At 37.3% G+C, this 16,555-nt stretch overlaps 1 protein-coding gene across 3 annotated transcripts in view; it reads left to right on the top strand.

Annotated features, from left to right (window-relative positions):
• The window catches only part of LOC122093177 (ATP-dependent zinc metalloprotease FTSH 12, chloroplastic), a 45,838-nt gene that overhangs the window by 12,390 nt on the left and 16,893 nt on the right, over positions 1–16,555 (top strand). For all 3 annotated transcript variants that reach the window (XM_042663457.1, XM_042663456.1, XM_042663459.1), the window contains exons 4-11: positions 1,691–1,962; positions 2,324–2,401; positions 2,497–2,739; positions 2,849–2,989; positions 3,096–3,263; positions 4,456–4,568; positions 7,087–7,303; positions 9,850–9,921. In XM_042663457.1, the coding sequence (XP_042519391.1) occupies positions 1,691–1,962; positions 2,324–2,401; positions 2,497–2,739; positions 2,849–2,989; positions 3,096–3,263; positions 4,456–4,568; positions 7,087–7,303; positions 9,850–9,921 (1,304 nt within the window). The remainder of the gene's footprint in view (positions 1–1,690; positions 1,963–2,323; positions 2,402–2,496; positions 2,740–2,848; positions 2,990–3,095; positions 3,264–4,455; positions 4,569–7,086; positions 7,304–9,849; positions 9,922–16,555) is intronic.

The following is a 16,555-nucleotide window of genomic DNA, read 5'->3' on the forward strand; positions in this document are numbered from 1 at the left end:
TATTGAGTCCTTAGTCTAGAGGATTTTAGTAGTTTATTTTATTTAGGAGACTAATATCTTTAGTTTATTTTATTCTGTTTACTTTTGAGAAGTTGCATATGTAGGACATAGTTAGAGTTGGTTTAGGATTTCTTTACCTTTTGAGTTAGTTTCCTTTTAAAATTTCTTTCCATGTTAGAGTTTTTCAATTTCCTATTTATATGCTTGTAATCGATTAAGAAAGACAGAATAGAAAATATGAATTGAGTTTAAGTATTGAGAGCCTTAGGGCTATGTGTGATTCTCCCCTCCCCCTTTTTTGTGCGATTTTTCCCTCTTCGCTATGGTTACTTCATCAGTAGGTTACCTAGAACACCTAGAGTACATAATTGGCGTGCTCCTCCAAAAGAATGCAACACTTGAACATGATCACCGTCGATTGCACCTTCTCCAATGGCCGAATCCCAAGCTTGAAGAAGAAGACTCCTCTTTTTTTCTCTTCAAAATTCTAAGTTTTAACTTTGTATAATCAATAATGTGTAGTGCAATTTGGTTTCAGCCAAAGCCTCTCTTTAAACATAAAAGCTTAGTTAGGGGATTAGAATCCAATGGTCATGTCAAGTGGTGTGATCCTAAAGGCTAGCCTTTAATTTTTCCTTAATTGCACATAAGGACAACACTACAAAAATCGTAACATGAAAACCCCCAATAGTAGATATTTTCATTACACTTTCTCCCCCACACTACCAACATCTGCAATGGGCCTTGTAGCCATGGAATAAAAATCACCACCATGATATAAATCCATTGCATTTAATTAAGAGAGCGTGACCATAGATTAGACACAAAAACATCTGAATTATAATTTATTTAATAATATAATAAAATAAATACATTTTGTGAACTCTTCACAAATTATTTTGCCTGGCGATGGATTTAGACCAATCAAAGTCTGACAACTTTCTTTTGGATGTTCTCCCTACGGCAGTGGAAACCCTATTGAGTGTCAACCCCATTACCATTTCTATCGTGTATACCGAGCGGCTGGTGTGTGGTCAAACCATTGACTCACCACAAGTGCACAAAATACAAATGCAACAATAAGTGCTTCTCAAGTACGGGAAAAAGACACTAATAGAAATTCTTGTTGCTATACATAATTCGGTGGTGAACCATTCAGGATCTTCAGTGGATCAATATTCAACACATTAAAGTTCCTGTATTTTTTTTTTTCCAATCATTTTTGGAGAAACATACAATATGGCAACCCTAGAACATAGTGCCAAGTCTGTCTATAGTTGAGAAGAAGTAACGGCATAATCGGGCAGTTGCATAAAATATAACAATTATGACAAGCATATAATGAAAATGTAACTAATTAGTTTAATCCAATTAAATTGGGTTTGATGGACAAACACCTCCAACAAGTTGATGGCATTGTTCTCATTTGCATCTTTTGGATGGTGTTCCTTCCTCAAGTTGATAAATTTTCTTGAAACTTCCTCGTATTGTGTGATATATGAAAATTTTTTTACGACTCATGGAAAATTTCTTAAATTTATGATATTTGATTTTGTTTATTTTACCGTAATTCTACACCCAGACAGATTAATGTCTTTTATCTGATCTCAATTTCATTACGCGAGGAATCATGCTAACTATAAAATTCTGCTGTCTAACTGCTGCCTGTTCTGCTTCTTGACGGAGGAAGATCAAGAAAGTAGAGATACATGGCGTGAAAGGCTTCAAAAATGGAAGGAAGTTATCGGAAAGGAGAAGTTAGCTGAGCAATTAGATACCTTGAATTCTAAGTATGTTGTTGATTTTGACATGCAAGAGGTTGAGAAGAGCCTTCGGAAAGATGTTGTGGAAAAGATAGCAGATGCTCAAGGTGGTAGGGCACTATGGATTTCTAAGAGATGGTGGCGCTACCGTCCAAAGCTTCCGTACACTTACTTTCTTCATAAACTCGACTGTTCTGAGGTAAAACCATTTTACAGCTCTCTGACCATTGTCAGTTCTTTTGTTTGGACTAGTGTCTATCAATTTTCTCGGCTCCACATAATTTACTTGCTGCTCTCACAACCAGAATTAAACAAAATATGTGGAAATGTTTGGATTAATTTCATTATAATTTTTTTGGTCAAGCAATATTTAGTTCAGCCTTTTGTGTGTGTGTATTTATATATATATATATATATTTATTTATTGAAATGCATGAAAGCATCTATTTACGTGTAGACACAACTCTGTGAATGTGATTGCATTCTTTCATATATTTTTTTTAGCTGTCTATCGGTAGATCAAAGTAAGAAACTTGAACTTACCAGTTATTTCTGAGCAGGTTGCTGCAGTTGTCTTTTCAGAGGACTTGAAGAAATTATATATAACTATGAAAGAAGGATTCCCTTTAGAATATGTTGTAAGCATAACAGCCGATCATCTCAAGTTTAGCCTAGGTATCTCCTCGATTGCCCTTCTAAACCGAGGATAATTGATGCTGAATGTATCTTGCAGGTCGATATTCCTCTTGATCCATACTTGTTTGAGATCATAACAAGTTCTGGAGTTGAAGTGGATCTCCTTCAGAAGAGGCAAATTCATTACTTTCTCCGTGTTGTGGTGGCATTGGTTCCTGGACTATTGATTCTTTGGCTCATAAGAGAATCTGTGATGCTTCTACACATAACTTCAAACCGCTATCTATACAAGAAATATAACCAACTTTTTGATTTGGCTTATGCTGAAAACTTTATCCTGGTAAGACCTTGATTCCCTGTTGGAATAACTTCACTTATTGTAAATCTAATTAAGAGAAAAGAAATTGTTGATCTAGTTTGTTTATCTCATTTTGTTAATACATATCCAGCCAGTGGGAGATCCTGAAGAAACAAAATCCATGTATAAAGAAGTAGTGCTAGGAGGTGATGTTTGGGACCTTCTGGATGAGTTGATGATTTACATGCGAAACCCCATGCAGTACTATGAGAGACAAGTGCAGTTTGTTCGGGTAAGTACTATAGTCTCAAGCTATATAGAATTGGATTCTTGGAATTGAAGTATAATTTGAGCCATGAAATCTAATTGGAACTGTTTGACATTTATATGCTTGACAGGGTGTTCTTCTGTCTGGACCTCCTGGAACTGGGAAAACACTTTTTGCACGGACACTTGCGAAGGAAAGTGGTATGCCTTTTGTTTTTGCTTCTGGTGCAGAATTCACAGATAGTGAAAAGAGTGGTGCAGCAAGGATTAATGAGATCTTTTCTATTGCAAGGAGAAATGTAAGCATTCTCTTATGCTTTGTTTACAAAAGCTGTCTTTCATCAAAGTAACATGTCAATCACATAGTTAAAAAACTCGGGTTTCGGTCTCATTTCGGCCTGACCGAAATGACTGGAATTTTGTCGAAAGAGTGCCATTTTTACTGTGAGCATAGGTTGGCCATTTCGGACTGGACGTTGGACTGTTCTAGGGTGATGGTCCGGTAGATTGACCATCTGGTCAGAATGTCAAAACAGCCCAAATAGTGAACATTAAGGTATACTTAGTGATAATATAAAATGTAAAAACATTAGTTTTACAAAATGCAAGTTGAGTTCCTGATGTCATTGTTGGATGGTGTGTTATTGATGGTGTCCTGAATTGAAATCTCATGTCCTTTCATATCAGTCTGCTTTTTCTTCTTTTAGAAAGAAACGCTAAGAAGAAAAATGGTACTTCTTTAGGTTTGGCAGTTAAAGTTGGCAGACAAGTCTGTTGACTGTTCGACAATTGTGGAAAGACCTCCAGACCTTGGGTTGGATGGATCATCTTGCTTTTCTGGCCAATGGTTTGAATGTTTCAATAGTCCATGGAAAAACTATGTTAGAACCACTTCCCCCAGTTATTTGAAAACAAATCCTTTAACTGATCCAGAGAAAAAGTGGTTTGGGGTTTTTATTTCAGTAACGGATGCATGCTTCCTCCCACCCTTCCATTCTGGATAAGCATCGGCGATAAAGCTTTGACTAACAGTAAAGAAATCTCCTATTTTTACATAGGTGAACCAGAGGATTCACTTTAAAACGGAAAATGGAGAACATTTGTACAGAGAAAAAGCAAAAAGTATAAATTTACAAATGGCAAGGGAATTATTAATGCTTCGGGTATGATTAAGATAGTTCTCATCAAAGCTGGAAGCTGAATACTGAAAAGTTCCTTCATAGAAGCTGCCCATTCCGTCCAAAATCCTATGGTCTTCCTTCATAGAAGCTGCCCATTCCGTCCAAAATCCTATGCTCTCCACGCATAGGGAATTGGATCCTTTTCTGTCCCCTCATCTGTTGTTTCCCTGTTGCAACTTCTGAGTTTTCATTTACTTTGGTTCTTAAAGTTATGTTTAGATCGGATGATGTGTATTACATTTCCTATTCTAAAGTTTACAGGTCACAACATTTGTCATTTTTGAAAATCATGTGGCTATACTATTTCCAGGCTCCTTCCTTCATATTTATAGATGAAATCGATGCTATTGCTGGAAGGCATGCAAGAAAGGATCCCCGGAGGCGAGCAACTTTTGAGGCTTTAATTTCACAGCTTGATGGAGAGTACGTCCTTTCTCTTTTCCTTTCAGATTGTCTCTAGTTCTTGTTCATTTCTGAAGTTTTCTGTTGGTAAATGACTAGTCTTCCCTAGGATAGGATCATTGCGACCAAGTGGTCATAACTTCTGATTGATTGACCATGGCCTAAGGTGTGGACAGGCTTGAAAATATAAACACACTAGTTGTAAAGCAAAGCTCAATATGAGCCTAATCAGCAGTCCTACACATTTTGAGCGTGGGGAATCTGAGACACTCATTGGTCACATCATAAGAAGAAGGATTATAAACTTATAAGTTGCAAGGACATACTAATGATTTCCTTGTATCATCTGCTTATGGCTGAGGTTGGTGCACTTAGTTGCCACATATCAAGCCTGTGTATGATAAAACAGGCCAAGAGGCTTGTATTTGTGGCATAGATGCTGGCCGCTATAGTTATCAAGGCGGAAAGGCGACTGAGGCATTTGAGGGTCTTCCTAAGTGCTTTGGCGATAAGGCGGGCATAAGGCGTTGCCTAGGCGAATAAAGCGTGCTAGTGTTGTTTTTATTATTATGACTATTTTATTTGGCACAAATAGCATATTAAAAAGTATATAATTCTACTTAGATGCTAAATAAAGATTAAAGATTCATACCAATGCAACATATTCATCAGAAAAACAGATAAATAAAGTGAATAAACTTAAAAATATTAAGCCACATCAAGTCATAAAAAATCAACATTAAGTCACATTAAGTTAAAAATTCAATATTTAGAGAAATGTTCTTGTTCACAAATAAGTTTGACTGGTCAAATGATTTTATTTTCCCATGAGACTTTTTGTGTTTGGTATAACGCAAAACCAGCTTTCCAACAAATCTAAGATTATTAAAGTCTGAGTTGTAATGACAAAGTTATGTTCCGTACAAACTTATTTTTAAGTGTACGAATGCTGTTAAAATCGCCTGAATGAATATAATTTTATAGACAACAAAACAAAAGATTAATTTACCTGACTTTTGGTTTTTTTTTAACAATGTTTTACCATATGATTAGATATATGAAATTTTCAGAATTGAGAAAAACCCCAGCATTTGAAAGTTGACAATTGCCCTTACAATCAAAAATCAAGTTTTTGTTCTTGAATTGGGGGGTTGACTTTTTATCATCGTCTTCTGTTTTGATAATTTATTATTTCATTTACTTAAGATATTATTCATAAATAAGCAAATACTCCTATTTAAATCTAATAAAAACAGTTAAAAATTCAAATTCCAAAAGGATAAAAAATCAACCCCACAATATAAGAACAAAAACTGAAATTTCGATCATAGGGGTGATTTTCAACTTTCACATGTTGGGGTTTTTTCAAATATGAAAATTCCATAAATCTTATCAAGGTGAAACATTGTTAAAGCCAAAAGAGTGGTAAAATAATATTTTGTTTTGTTGTCTATAAAATCACTTTCATTCAGGTGATTTTAACAGCATTCACACACTTCAAATAAGGTTTGACTAGAACAACAGGACATAAATTTGTCAATGCAACTCAAATTTAAGCAATTTTGGATTTTTGAAAAGCCAACAAATCCAAGTTAAATATGGTCATTTTGAAAGTTAAATATGGTCTAGAGTATATCACTGAGTAATTTTGCATTATATGGTCAATTTGAAAGTTAAATATGTCAAAGCTAAGAAAAATAAAATAAAACATCAATTCAAAAACTAAGAAAAGGTAAAAAATTGACATGATTCCAACACATTAAACGTTTCTGAAATATGTGAAAGCTTTCTTTTTTGAAATTTCAATTAATGGGTATCTGGTTTTTTTTTTTTACTACGACTCTCCCCTTAAAAACCAAATTCTTTTGGTGAAAATTAAAGCATGGTGCTAGTTTTTTTATCCAATAATGATTATTGGAAGTCTTTCTAATAGTTTGGGGAAATTTTCTTCTACTTTTCCTGTTAAAAAAAAGAAATAAAAAAGAGTAGGGAAAACAGAATCTTATTTTTGGCTTGGCTGTGTATAATTTGATACTGGACATAAGACAGTTCAGTTCTTATTTATTTATGCTGTTTCCATAGAGTTTAGGATTTTGTGGGAAGAGGGAATAAGCTCATGTAAGCAACAATAACAAAATCATCCTTATCCCCCAACTTAATGGGGTTGACTACATGGATCCGTGCAAAACGAAGTAGGGAAAACTGAAGTCCAAACAAAATAAGAAAAATGAAGAAATGAAGAAATGAGAAATGAAAATCACAGTTAAAGTTGTATACTAAATCGTTGTACCTTTTGTCATTTTCTGTGTCAAGTCTTTTTGTACTAATGATACCTTGGCAGATGATAGAATTGGAAGCAATTGAAAAGCAAGGAAGCATAATGGAAATTTCTGGTTTAACTGTTCATTCTTTCATTTTATTTTGAAATACCTGCTTTATTGGGTTTTATTTTTTATTTTAAATATATATGTAATGTCTTTTTGTTTTAGTTAATCTTTTTTCTCTTAATCTGGCATTCTCAATGGTTCATCGAGTGCAGGAAAGAGAAAACTGGCACTGATCGGTTTTCACTGAGACAAGCTGTAATATTCATCTGTGCAACTAATAGGCCAGATGAATTGGACCTAGATTTTGTATGCCCTGGACGTATTGATCGTCGTCTATACATTGGTTTACCTGATGCAAAACAGCGTGTACAAATCTTTGGTGTTCACAGTGAGGGAAAACAGGTTGACAAAGATGTAGACTTCAGAAAGGTACTTTACTGGTCTCAGATAGGTTTGTTCAATTGTTCCTAGAACGTAGAATTTTACTTGTTGTATCACTTGTCAATGGAAAGAGTATCAGTTTGATTTGTGAACCAGTATATTGTCAATCATATCTGAATCAAATCAGGCCTTTTGGACCCATTAAATCGTAACATACTGTCCACTGCCAATGTCTTTGATGGCTGTTGCTCCTTCCGAATGGCTTTGCCTCGGCTCAAAGTTTTCTGCCGAGAAGATTGTTATGAGCTGTCTCTATCTACCCCATTGGATATGGCTTTCCTTAAAGAAGCTTCAAGATGTACAGCCTGTGAAGCATGGATGTGGCATGGGTAGTTTGGCTTACAACACTTATTCCATGTGGTATCAGGTCTAGTAAGAGAAATATATCAGTTTTCCCATCCAGTCTCTGATATTTGTCCACATTGACCATTCCAATTTTATATAACCAAGTCCATGCTTTGACTTGATAGGGATATCTGCTGGTTTGGAAACGGTCCCAAGTTTCTGACTTCAGTGGACCTAGTCTTCAATTGCAAATAGCCAAGATAATTCAACCTAAATCTTAACAGGAAACTTGTTGCCATGATTTACCCGAACTTTTTATTTCTTCTGATCTACTTTTGGGCAACATAACATCCACATAAACAATGAGCACAATTGCATGACCTTTGTGGCTGTAGTTTCAAACCATTTTCTAGGAGGCTGCTGGCTACTTGTGGTGCTGTGTATGCTTCTTATTTCAAGCTACTCTTAAAGAAAAGCATTCTTAACATCCATATGACAATTTTTCCATGATTTACTGGAAAATGAGGAGAGATCCACTGTAATTAGATTGAGGTTCATCCAGAGAAAATCAGCAACTGTAATACACAAGACATCAAGGATCGGTTGATCCAGACCAAAGATCTGAAGATTGGTATATCTTCCACACTGGTGCTGGTAGAGATTATCCACTAAATTGTTCTTGTCCAATACCAACAAGGATCAGGTGATCTGTACAATCTGATACCGAGTTTAGAAACATGCTGAAGATCAGTTTAACTCATGGGGATCAATCATATGGCCAGATCTTTTCATCTAAGGTGGGGAATGGAGTTTTCAAAAACCTTTTTTTTTGGTAATTTATGATCTTAAACTTAGATTGAAACTTTCAAGCCTAAATCTCTACAAAAGATCAAAAAATTGTAAGTCAGTTGTGGAGGTTGGTTATAACTTATATTATGTGACAACCTGATTCCTTCGCTATAGAGATTCAAGATGAGATTCTTTTCTTTGTAAATCGATAGAAAAACATGAATAGATGTAATACCTATGGTTATTGGGTTTCTTTTTTTTTTTTTCTGGTGTTTTTTCTTTTTTGATTTATAGTTTTAGTAGAAAAGAATACTAAAGAAATTTGTGTTTTATTTGTCTAAAAAGTTTTATATGGTGATTTACTTCTAGGGATGGGATTACAGTTTGATAGATCTTTGCACATCAGGCTTCCATGAAAATATTTAGTTTTTTTTTATTGTGAGTTAGCTACTGTTATTTGGTTCTTTGTTTAATATGCTGTTCATTATCAGGGGAGTGACAGATGATCTTATTACATTACCCAGTTGTTCCTTTCGATTTTTAAGGCTTGCATTATTTGGAGTATGACCAAGGTGTCAAGTATTGGTGTTGGGCAGCATATCAGAATGCTGATTTTTAGAGACATCTCGGAGATGTATCAGGGTGACAGTAGACATGCTTGGATATGCATACATTACCAAGCTTGTATCCAACCTTCTAAATTTAGAATTATGGTGGGATTTCGAACCCCCCCCCCCCCCCCAACTGAAACCCAAATATTTCTGTGAAATGGTCGAAATCCACCTAAATTTGGTCCATTTTGGTAGCCAAAACCTTGATTTGTTTCCCCTTATTCAAGCATGACTAGACATGTTTGAATCATTAGATTAACCAAAAAAAGATAGTGGTTAGTTGGCTTCGGAACCGACAAATGACAGCCATGCCATCCTCTTCCTGAAGAATATCCTCGAAACCCATCATAGAAGCCCTATAGGTAGGAAACATAGTTGTCAAGGCATCTTATTACTTATTACTAAGTTTGATATTGTAGTAGCCAATAAAAATTTGAATCACCTGGATATCATGAAGACAGAGATTAACCTGACATTTGTTGGATACGTTATTTATTGCTTATTTATGATGCACAATACTTAAAAGACTTGTTTTGCATGTATCATAAGAATATAGTCTATATTACTCAGGTAGTTAGGTGCCATTCCATTTCAGATTCTTCAATTTTCAGTGCAAATTCTGTCTCACCTACTTCTACAGCTCTGTCCTTGCCGTATCTGGATATAATAGAATTTGGCACAATTTAGCTATTTCAAGCTTTCAGTCTTTATTGTTGATGCAGTTTTGGAAAATGTCACATCTTTTGCATTTTGGTTTTACTTCTAAAGTCTCCAATAAACTTATTGGTTGCTCTCAGCGAAAAACTTTGAACGAATGTTGCTTGATAGTCTGTTTTCTCCCTTGTGCAGCTTGTTTTTCGTACTGTTGGTTATTCTGGGGCCGATATTCGAAATCTTGTTAATGAAGCAGGAATAATGTCTGTAAGTTACTCCTTTATTCTCTTGTATATACTTTGTCTTAGAATGTTGGAGAGTTGACTGGCCTTTAGTTTTTCTTTCAATAACACAGCAACCCCAGAGAATAAACCAAAGAAATAAAAATCATACAACGGGTTAATGCCGCCCTACCTCTACCTGAAAACAGAGAAGCACTCGTTTCTCATGATAAATTAGAGAACCCCATCCCAATATTCCATTTATTTGATTGTAACAAACCAAGAGCAAGCTTGTCCTGGAAAACTGCTCAGAAACATCATGAGAAAGAGCCAAAATAGGAGTGGGAAAGCCGTATAGCACCTGCTGAAAGAAACTTGCCCGTCTAACCTTTGTGAGATTTTTATCCTTTGTTACTAAATCAATTACCATAACATGCATTGCCCGGCTGTCAATTATCTTTCAATTTTGATGGTTGAAACTAGAAAGTCATTTACTTGTTGAATTTTGAATTCATTCTTGTTACAATCCCAGAAACCTGTAATCATAATAGAGAAAGAGAGGAAAGAAAAGAAGAAGAAAAGAGGAGAGAAGAGAGAGAGGTGCGATCGAAAGAGATCCCCAAAAGAGAGGAGTGACATGTAATCTTACCAGAATAGTTGATCGCAGGTTATGCCTCAAAACTTATATTAAATGGAGCTGAAGAAAAGTACAAAAATACCCCCATAAAGAAGAAAAACCTAATCACAGAGATTTGGGGCCGATAGGGGCATTTAGGATTAGCGCCTAGCACTAAACTCAACACTTCCCCCTCAAGCTGGAGCATACACATCACTCATGCTCAGCTTGGTACAACCATTATGAAAACTATAGCAAATAGAGACTTAGTGAACATGTTAGCCAACTGATCTGATGAAGGAACAAACGGGGTCGCAATCAGCTTTTTTAGAATAGCATCGCGAACGAAGTGGCAGTCCACCTCGATGTGCTTGGTCCTCTCGTGGAAGACCGGATTGCTAGCAATGTACACCGCAGCTTGGTTGTCACAATACATCTTCATAGGCTTGGTTATTGGAAACCCCAACTCCAAGAGTAAAGACCGTAGCCACATCAACTCAGCAGTGGTATTGGCCATAGCTCTGTATTCTACTTCTGCACTATACTGGGCAATGGTAGTCTGCTTCTTACTACGCCATGTAACCAGATTACCTCCAACAAATGTGCAATAACCCGTAGTGGACCTACGATCACTAGCAGAGCTACCCAATCAACGTCAAAATAGCCAACTAGTTCCATATGCCGATTAAGACGACATATCAACCCTTTTTCAGGAGCACCCTTTATGTAGCAAAGAACACGAACAACTGCGTCTCAATGTGCTTTCTGAGGAGACTGCATGAACTGACTGAGGACTCCAATAGCATAGGAGATGTTAGGATGAGTCACAGTGAGATAAATCAGCTTGTCAATCAAACTCCTGTACTGATGCACATCCTGGAGAGGTTCGCCATCATTAACCCCAAACTTTTGGTGAGGATCCATAGGGATATCAACAGGTCTGGATGCAAGCATACCAGTGTCAGATAAAAGGTCCAACACATATTTCCTTTGAGACAGACTGATCCCTTTCTTGCCTCGGATCACTTCAATCCCAAGAAAATAGTGAAGTTGGTCCAAGTCCTTAATCTAAAAGTGTTGCTGTAGATAAACCTTCACTTCAGAAATTTCTGCTTCATTACCAGTAAGAATAATATCAACTTAAACTACCAATACTACCAGTTTATCACCTTTGCAACGAATAAAGACAATGATCAGAATAACACTGAGAAAATCCACAAGTTACTATGGTAGTATTGAACTTGTCAAACCATGCCCGAGGGGGCTGTTTAAGTCCATAGATAGTCTTGTATAAGCAACACACGACCTTTATTCTCCCCTGAGCAACATAACCAGGAGGTTGCTCCATATACACCTCTTCCTGTAGGTCACCATACAAGAAGGTATTCTTGATGTCCAACTGAAATAAGGGCCAATCAAAGTTGACGACAAGAGAAATAAATAGACGAACAGAGTTCAATCTAGCAACCGGGGAGAAGATCTCAAAATAATCAACCCCATATGTCTGAGTATACCCCGTGGCAACCAAACGAGCTTTCAACCGCTCAACAGAGCCATCAGAGTGATACTTAACAATGTACACCTAGAGACACTTCACCAAATCCTTACCAAGAGGTAAATCTACCAGACTTTAGGTACCACGACTCAAGAGAGCATCAATTTCTAAATCCATGGCAGCTTTCCATCTTGGGATACGTAGGGCATTATTATGGCTGCGGGGAATAGGGTTAGTAGAAAGTGATAAGGCATGACCATGGATGGTCGAGGGAAGATGAGACAAGGAAACAAAATTATCAATAGGATACACAACCATAGATTTTTGAGTACAAGAGCGTGTACCTTTCCTTTGAGCAATTGGTAAGTCATTGGGCGGAGGAGGTGGAGCTTCAGCAGAGGAAGGCGACAATGGAGGAAGTGAATCATCTGGAGTATTGGTATCTACACTCGGCTGTCCAACCTTCTTCTTACGCTGATAAACCTGTAGAGGAGGTGAGTCACTAGCACTAGGAACATCAGGAAAGGGAATGAGAGATGGGATGAGTGGAGGAGATGAAGAAGTCCACTCCATACCAGACTGAGACACCTGAGGAGGAAAAATGATGTGCCTTCAAAAAAAGTCACATCGGCACTAACAAAGTTCTTGTGAGTAATAGGGTAATAGCACTTGTACCCTTTCTGAGTACGTGAATAACCCAAAAAAATGCACTTAGTAGACCGAGGAGATAATTTATCTACTTGCATATAAATTATGGACAAAACACACACCCAAAGACTCGGGGAGGAACAGGAAAACTCGGCAATGTAGGAAACATAATAGAAAAAGGAGACCTATCTGAGAGAACTGAAAAAGGCATGCGATTAATCAAGTGACATGCAATTAAAGCCCCATCACACAAAAAATGTTTAGGAACATGCATATGTATGATAACAGCTCGAGCTACCTCGAGGAGATGCCGGTTCTTGGGCTCTGCTATCCCATTTTGCTATGGGGTAGAGGCACAACTAGTTTGGTGTAACATTCCATGGTTGGCACAAAAAAAAAAAAAAAAAAAATCATTTTGGGCATATTCTAAAGCATTATCAGATCGAAAAATCTTAATTAAAACGCCAAACTGAATTTTTATTTCATTATAAAATTTTTGGAACATAGATAAAAATTCAGATCTGTCATTTAACATGTACAACCATGTAAGACGAGAATGATCATCCACAAAGGTCACAAAATAGTGAAAACCAAATCTATTACTAACTCTACAAGGACCCCATAGATCAGAATGTACTAAAGAAAATAAAGACGGACTACGAGACAGAACGAGATGGGAACGACACACGGTGATGTTTTCCCAACTCACAGGCCTCATATTCTAACCTAAGCACAGACTTAAATCTAGAAAGTAAAAGTTTCAACCTAGACAAAGACAAATGTCCTAAACGACAGTGCCATTGGAAAGGAGCCACATCGCCAATAGCAGTAGCAGCAACCGCAGCAGAAGAAGCAAGAGAGCCACAGTTGAGATAATATAAACCATCTTTTTCATGCCCTCCACCAATTGTCTTCCTCGTGTGAAGATCCTAAAAAACACAGTAAGAAGGAAAGGAGGTTACTAAGCAATTTAATGAACTAGTTAATTGGCTCACGAAGAGAAGACTTAATGGAAATTGTGGTATATGTAACACAAAAGATAAATTCAGTGAGGATGTAGGTGAGATAGTACCATAGCCTAGAATCGGTGTGGAAGCACCGTTGGCAAGAATAACAGATGTAGAATTGGTACTAGAAGAAAAGGTTTTAAAAAGTAATGACTTACTAGTCATAGGGGCAGAAGGATCTGAATCAATGATCCAGGAGATACAAGTAGTGGTAAGAAGGGCTGAGGTACCTGCATGAGCTAGGGTGGCAGCGGATGTAGGCCCAACATTGGATGTATTAGAGGATGCCTCGAGAGTGTGCAAGCGTCAGAGCAACTGATTGATGTCATCACGCAATCTGGTAGACGAATCTCCTGAGGAAGTTATTGGCTTAGTATCAGTGGAAAACACTATGTCAGTACTATCATTTGACACTGCATGATTGGCTAACTGGGTGGCCCACTCTGGCTTGCCATGCTTTGCCCAACAAGTCTCGACAGTATGGTTGGACTTCCTATAGTAAGTGCACTGGTAAGATGCAAGATCAGATGGTTGTCCACTAGAACCTCAACCAGCCGACCCACGACCTCCCCCACGACCGCGACCACATCCACGGTAGGTAAGGAAGGCAGAATTTTCTTTGCAAGACTGATCAGGTTTAGTAGTTGAAGTAATACGCTGCAGTCGCGAATAAGTGTCATTCAGAGTAGGAACAGTAACGCCTGCAAGTAGATGGCCCTTCACTGCCTTCAAATCATTATTCAACCCAGCCAAAAATTTGAAAAAAAAAACTCATTGCGTTGAGCCTTCAATTTGTCAATGTTTGTTTTTAAGGGCTGAAAAACATTGAGTGCTTCAACCACCCTGAAAGCACTATAGTACTTTGGAAGAGATTTGTCAGGCTGGCAAAACTGGAACAACTTTTCAAAAATATCATAAATACGGGTCATGTTCTTTTCCTAAGAGTATGTTTCATTCAATTCATTCCATACTCCCTTTGCAGTAGTGTCGAACATGACATTGGCAGCGACATCTGGTTCCATACTATTCCACAATCAGATTAAGATTAATTCATTGTCCTTCATCCAGTCATTATATCCCTTATCAGACGACTAGGGAGAATCAGAGGTAGTGTATTGAAGTTTATCCTTGGCCACAAGATAAATCTTCACAAATTGAGCCCAAAGTAGGTAGTACGAACTTCCTTTAAGCTTGATAGAGGTAATTTGGACATTCACATTGTTCGAGGAAGATGTAGCAATGGTAGTTTTGGTCTCAGCCATGAGGAAAAAAAAAAAAATAGAAAAGAAAGGATTGCTGATGTAGAGGCAAACAAACAATCACCTGTATGCAGATCTATATAGTACCATAGAAGGGAGGATTCTATTACAGTGCCATATTATCAAGACCTGATCTCTTCATAGTCATCCCCAAACAATCACCTGTAGGGTTTAGGGTTACAGTCCATGAGGCAAAAATCGATGAGGTATAAAAAACCTATATCAAAAATCAGTCTTCGATTGTCAATTAATAAAATGAGCAAAGAGACATTATCTAAAATCCCATGTGATTTAAGCCATAATAAACGCAACAATAGGTGGCTGCACACCAGAGAGGTTAGCGGAAGAATGAAGTCAACAGAGAGGAATGTATAAACCCTATGCTTGATCACAAAGGCTCTGATACCATGTTACAATCCCAGAAACCTGTAATCAAAACAGAGAAAGAGAAGAAAGAAGAGAAGAAGAAAAGAGGAGAGGAGAGATAGGTGCGATCGAAAGAGACTCCCAAAAGAGAGTGACCTGCGATCAGACCAGAATAGTATGATCACTGGTTATGCCTCAAAACTGATATTAAATGGTGCGGAAGAAAAGTACAAAAATACCCCCATAAAGAAGAAGAACCTAATCATAGAGATATGGGGCTGATATGACATAAATGCCCCTATCAGCCCTGTCGCTGTTTAGGATTAGCGCCTAGCGCTAAACTCAACAATTCTAAATCTGGTCTGAATATGGCTAATGCATCATGTAGCTAATTCTCTTATTCATGTGTTAGCTGGATCATATCCTTTTTCTTACATGGTTATGCTTGCTTTATTCCATCTTGTATCTCCTAAAGCATGGGTAACTAATAAACTGGAGTACACCATTAAAAAGAGACCAACTTCGTTGCATCCCAAAACGAATAAAGAAAGTGAGGCATAAATGCATGTGTTATTCTAATTCTTGCTAATAGATGATTAATAAATAATATAAGATGAGTTTGTGGTATATTCTTTGTCTTAATTGCTCGAAAGGGAAATGAAATAAGGTGTATCATTTATCATGCCTCAGTATATGGTTTGGTCTGGTTCTGAAGGGGCCATCAGCCTTTCCTTCCCCTCCCCTCCCCTCCCCCCCCCCCCCCCCCCCCTCCTTTTTATTTCTAAAAGATTGAGCTGGTACCAGCATACGTGTACCACATTTAGAATCTATCATAAAGCTTTGTTTTTGATTGATCTCATCCTAAATAAAGTATAAGGTTTTTGTGAGGAAGTGTTTATATTCATAAAGGCTTGGAGGACTTCCAATTTTGCAATTTCAACTTTCTGCTGTGGCAAATCATGCTGCCGTTTAGAAACAATATCTCCCGTTATGATGGGTAACACACAGATATTAGCAATAGTTGGGTACGTAGCAGACATTGTTAACAATCTCACTTAGCACTATGAATTCCCGCGCTGTAGTTTTCAGCTTGGTTTTGGCACGCACCTGCCTCTCCTAGGGACAAAAGGATTTGCTTGCTTGTTCTGTCGTGCTAGCCAATCAAACAACTGTTGCACACTTTGATCCTTGAGACTGCATCTTAGCCAAACGGAATGAGATTCGACTAATTAGTAAATAAAACCTCCAGAGGTCCCCATCACAATTAAATAAATTATTCCGTTCTTGTT

The sequence above is a fragment of the Macadamia integrifolia genome, chromosome 11, assembly GCF_013358625.1.
Source record: "Macadamia integrifolia cultivar HAES 741 chromosome 11, SCU_Mint_v3, whole genome shotgun sequence".
NCBI classification, from domain to species: domain Eukaryota; kingdom Viridiplantae; phylum Streptophyta; class Magnoliopsida; order Proteales; family Proteaceae; genus Macadamia; species Macadamia integrifolia.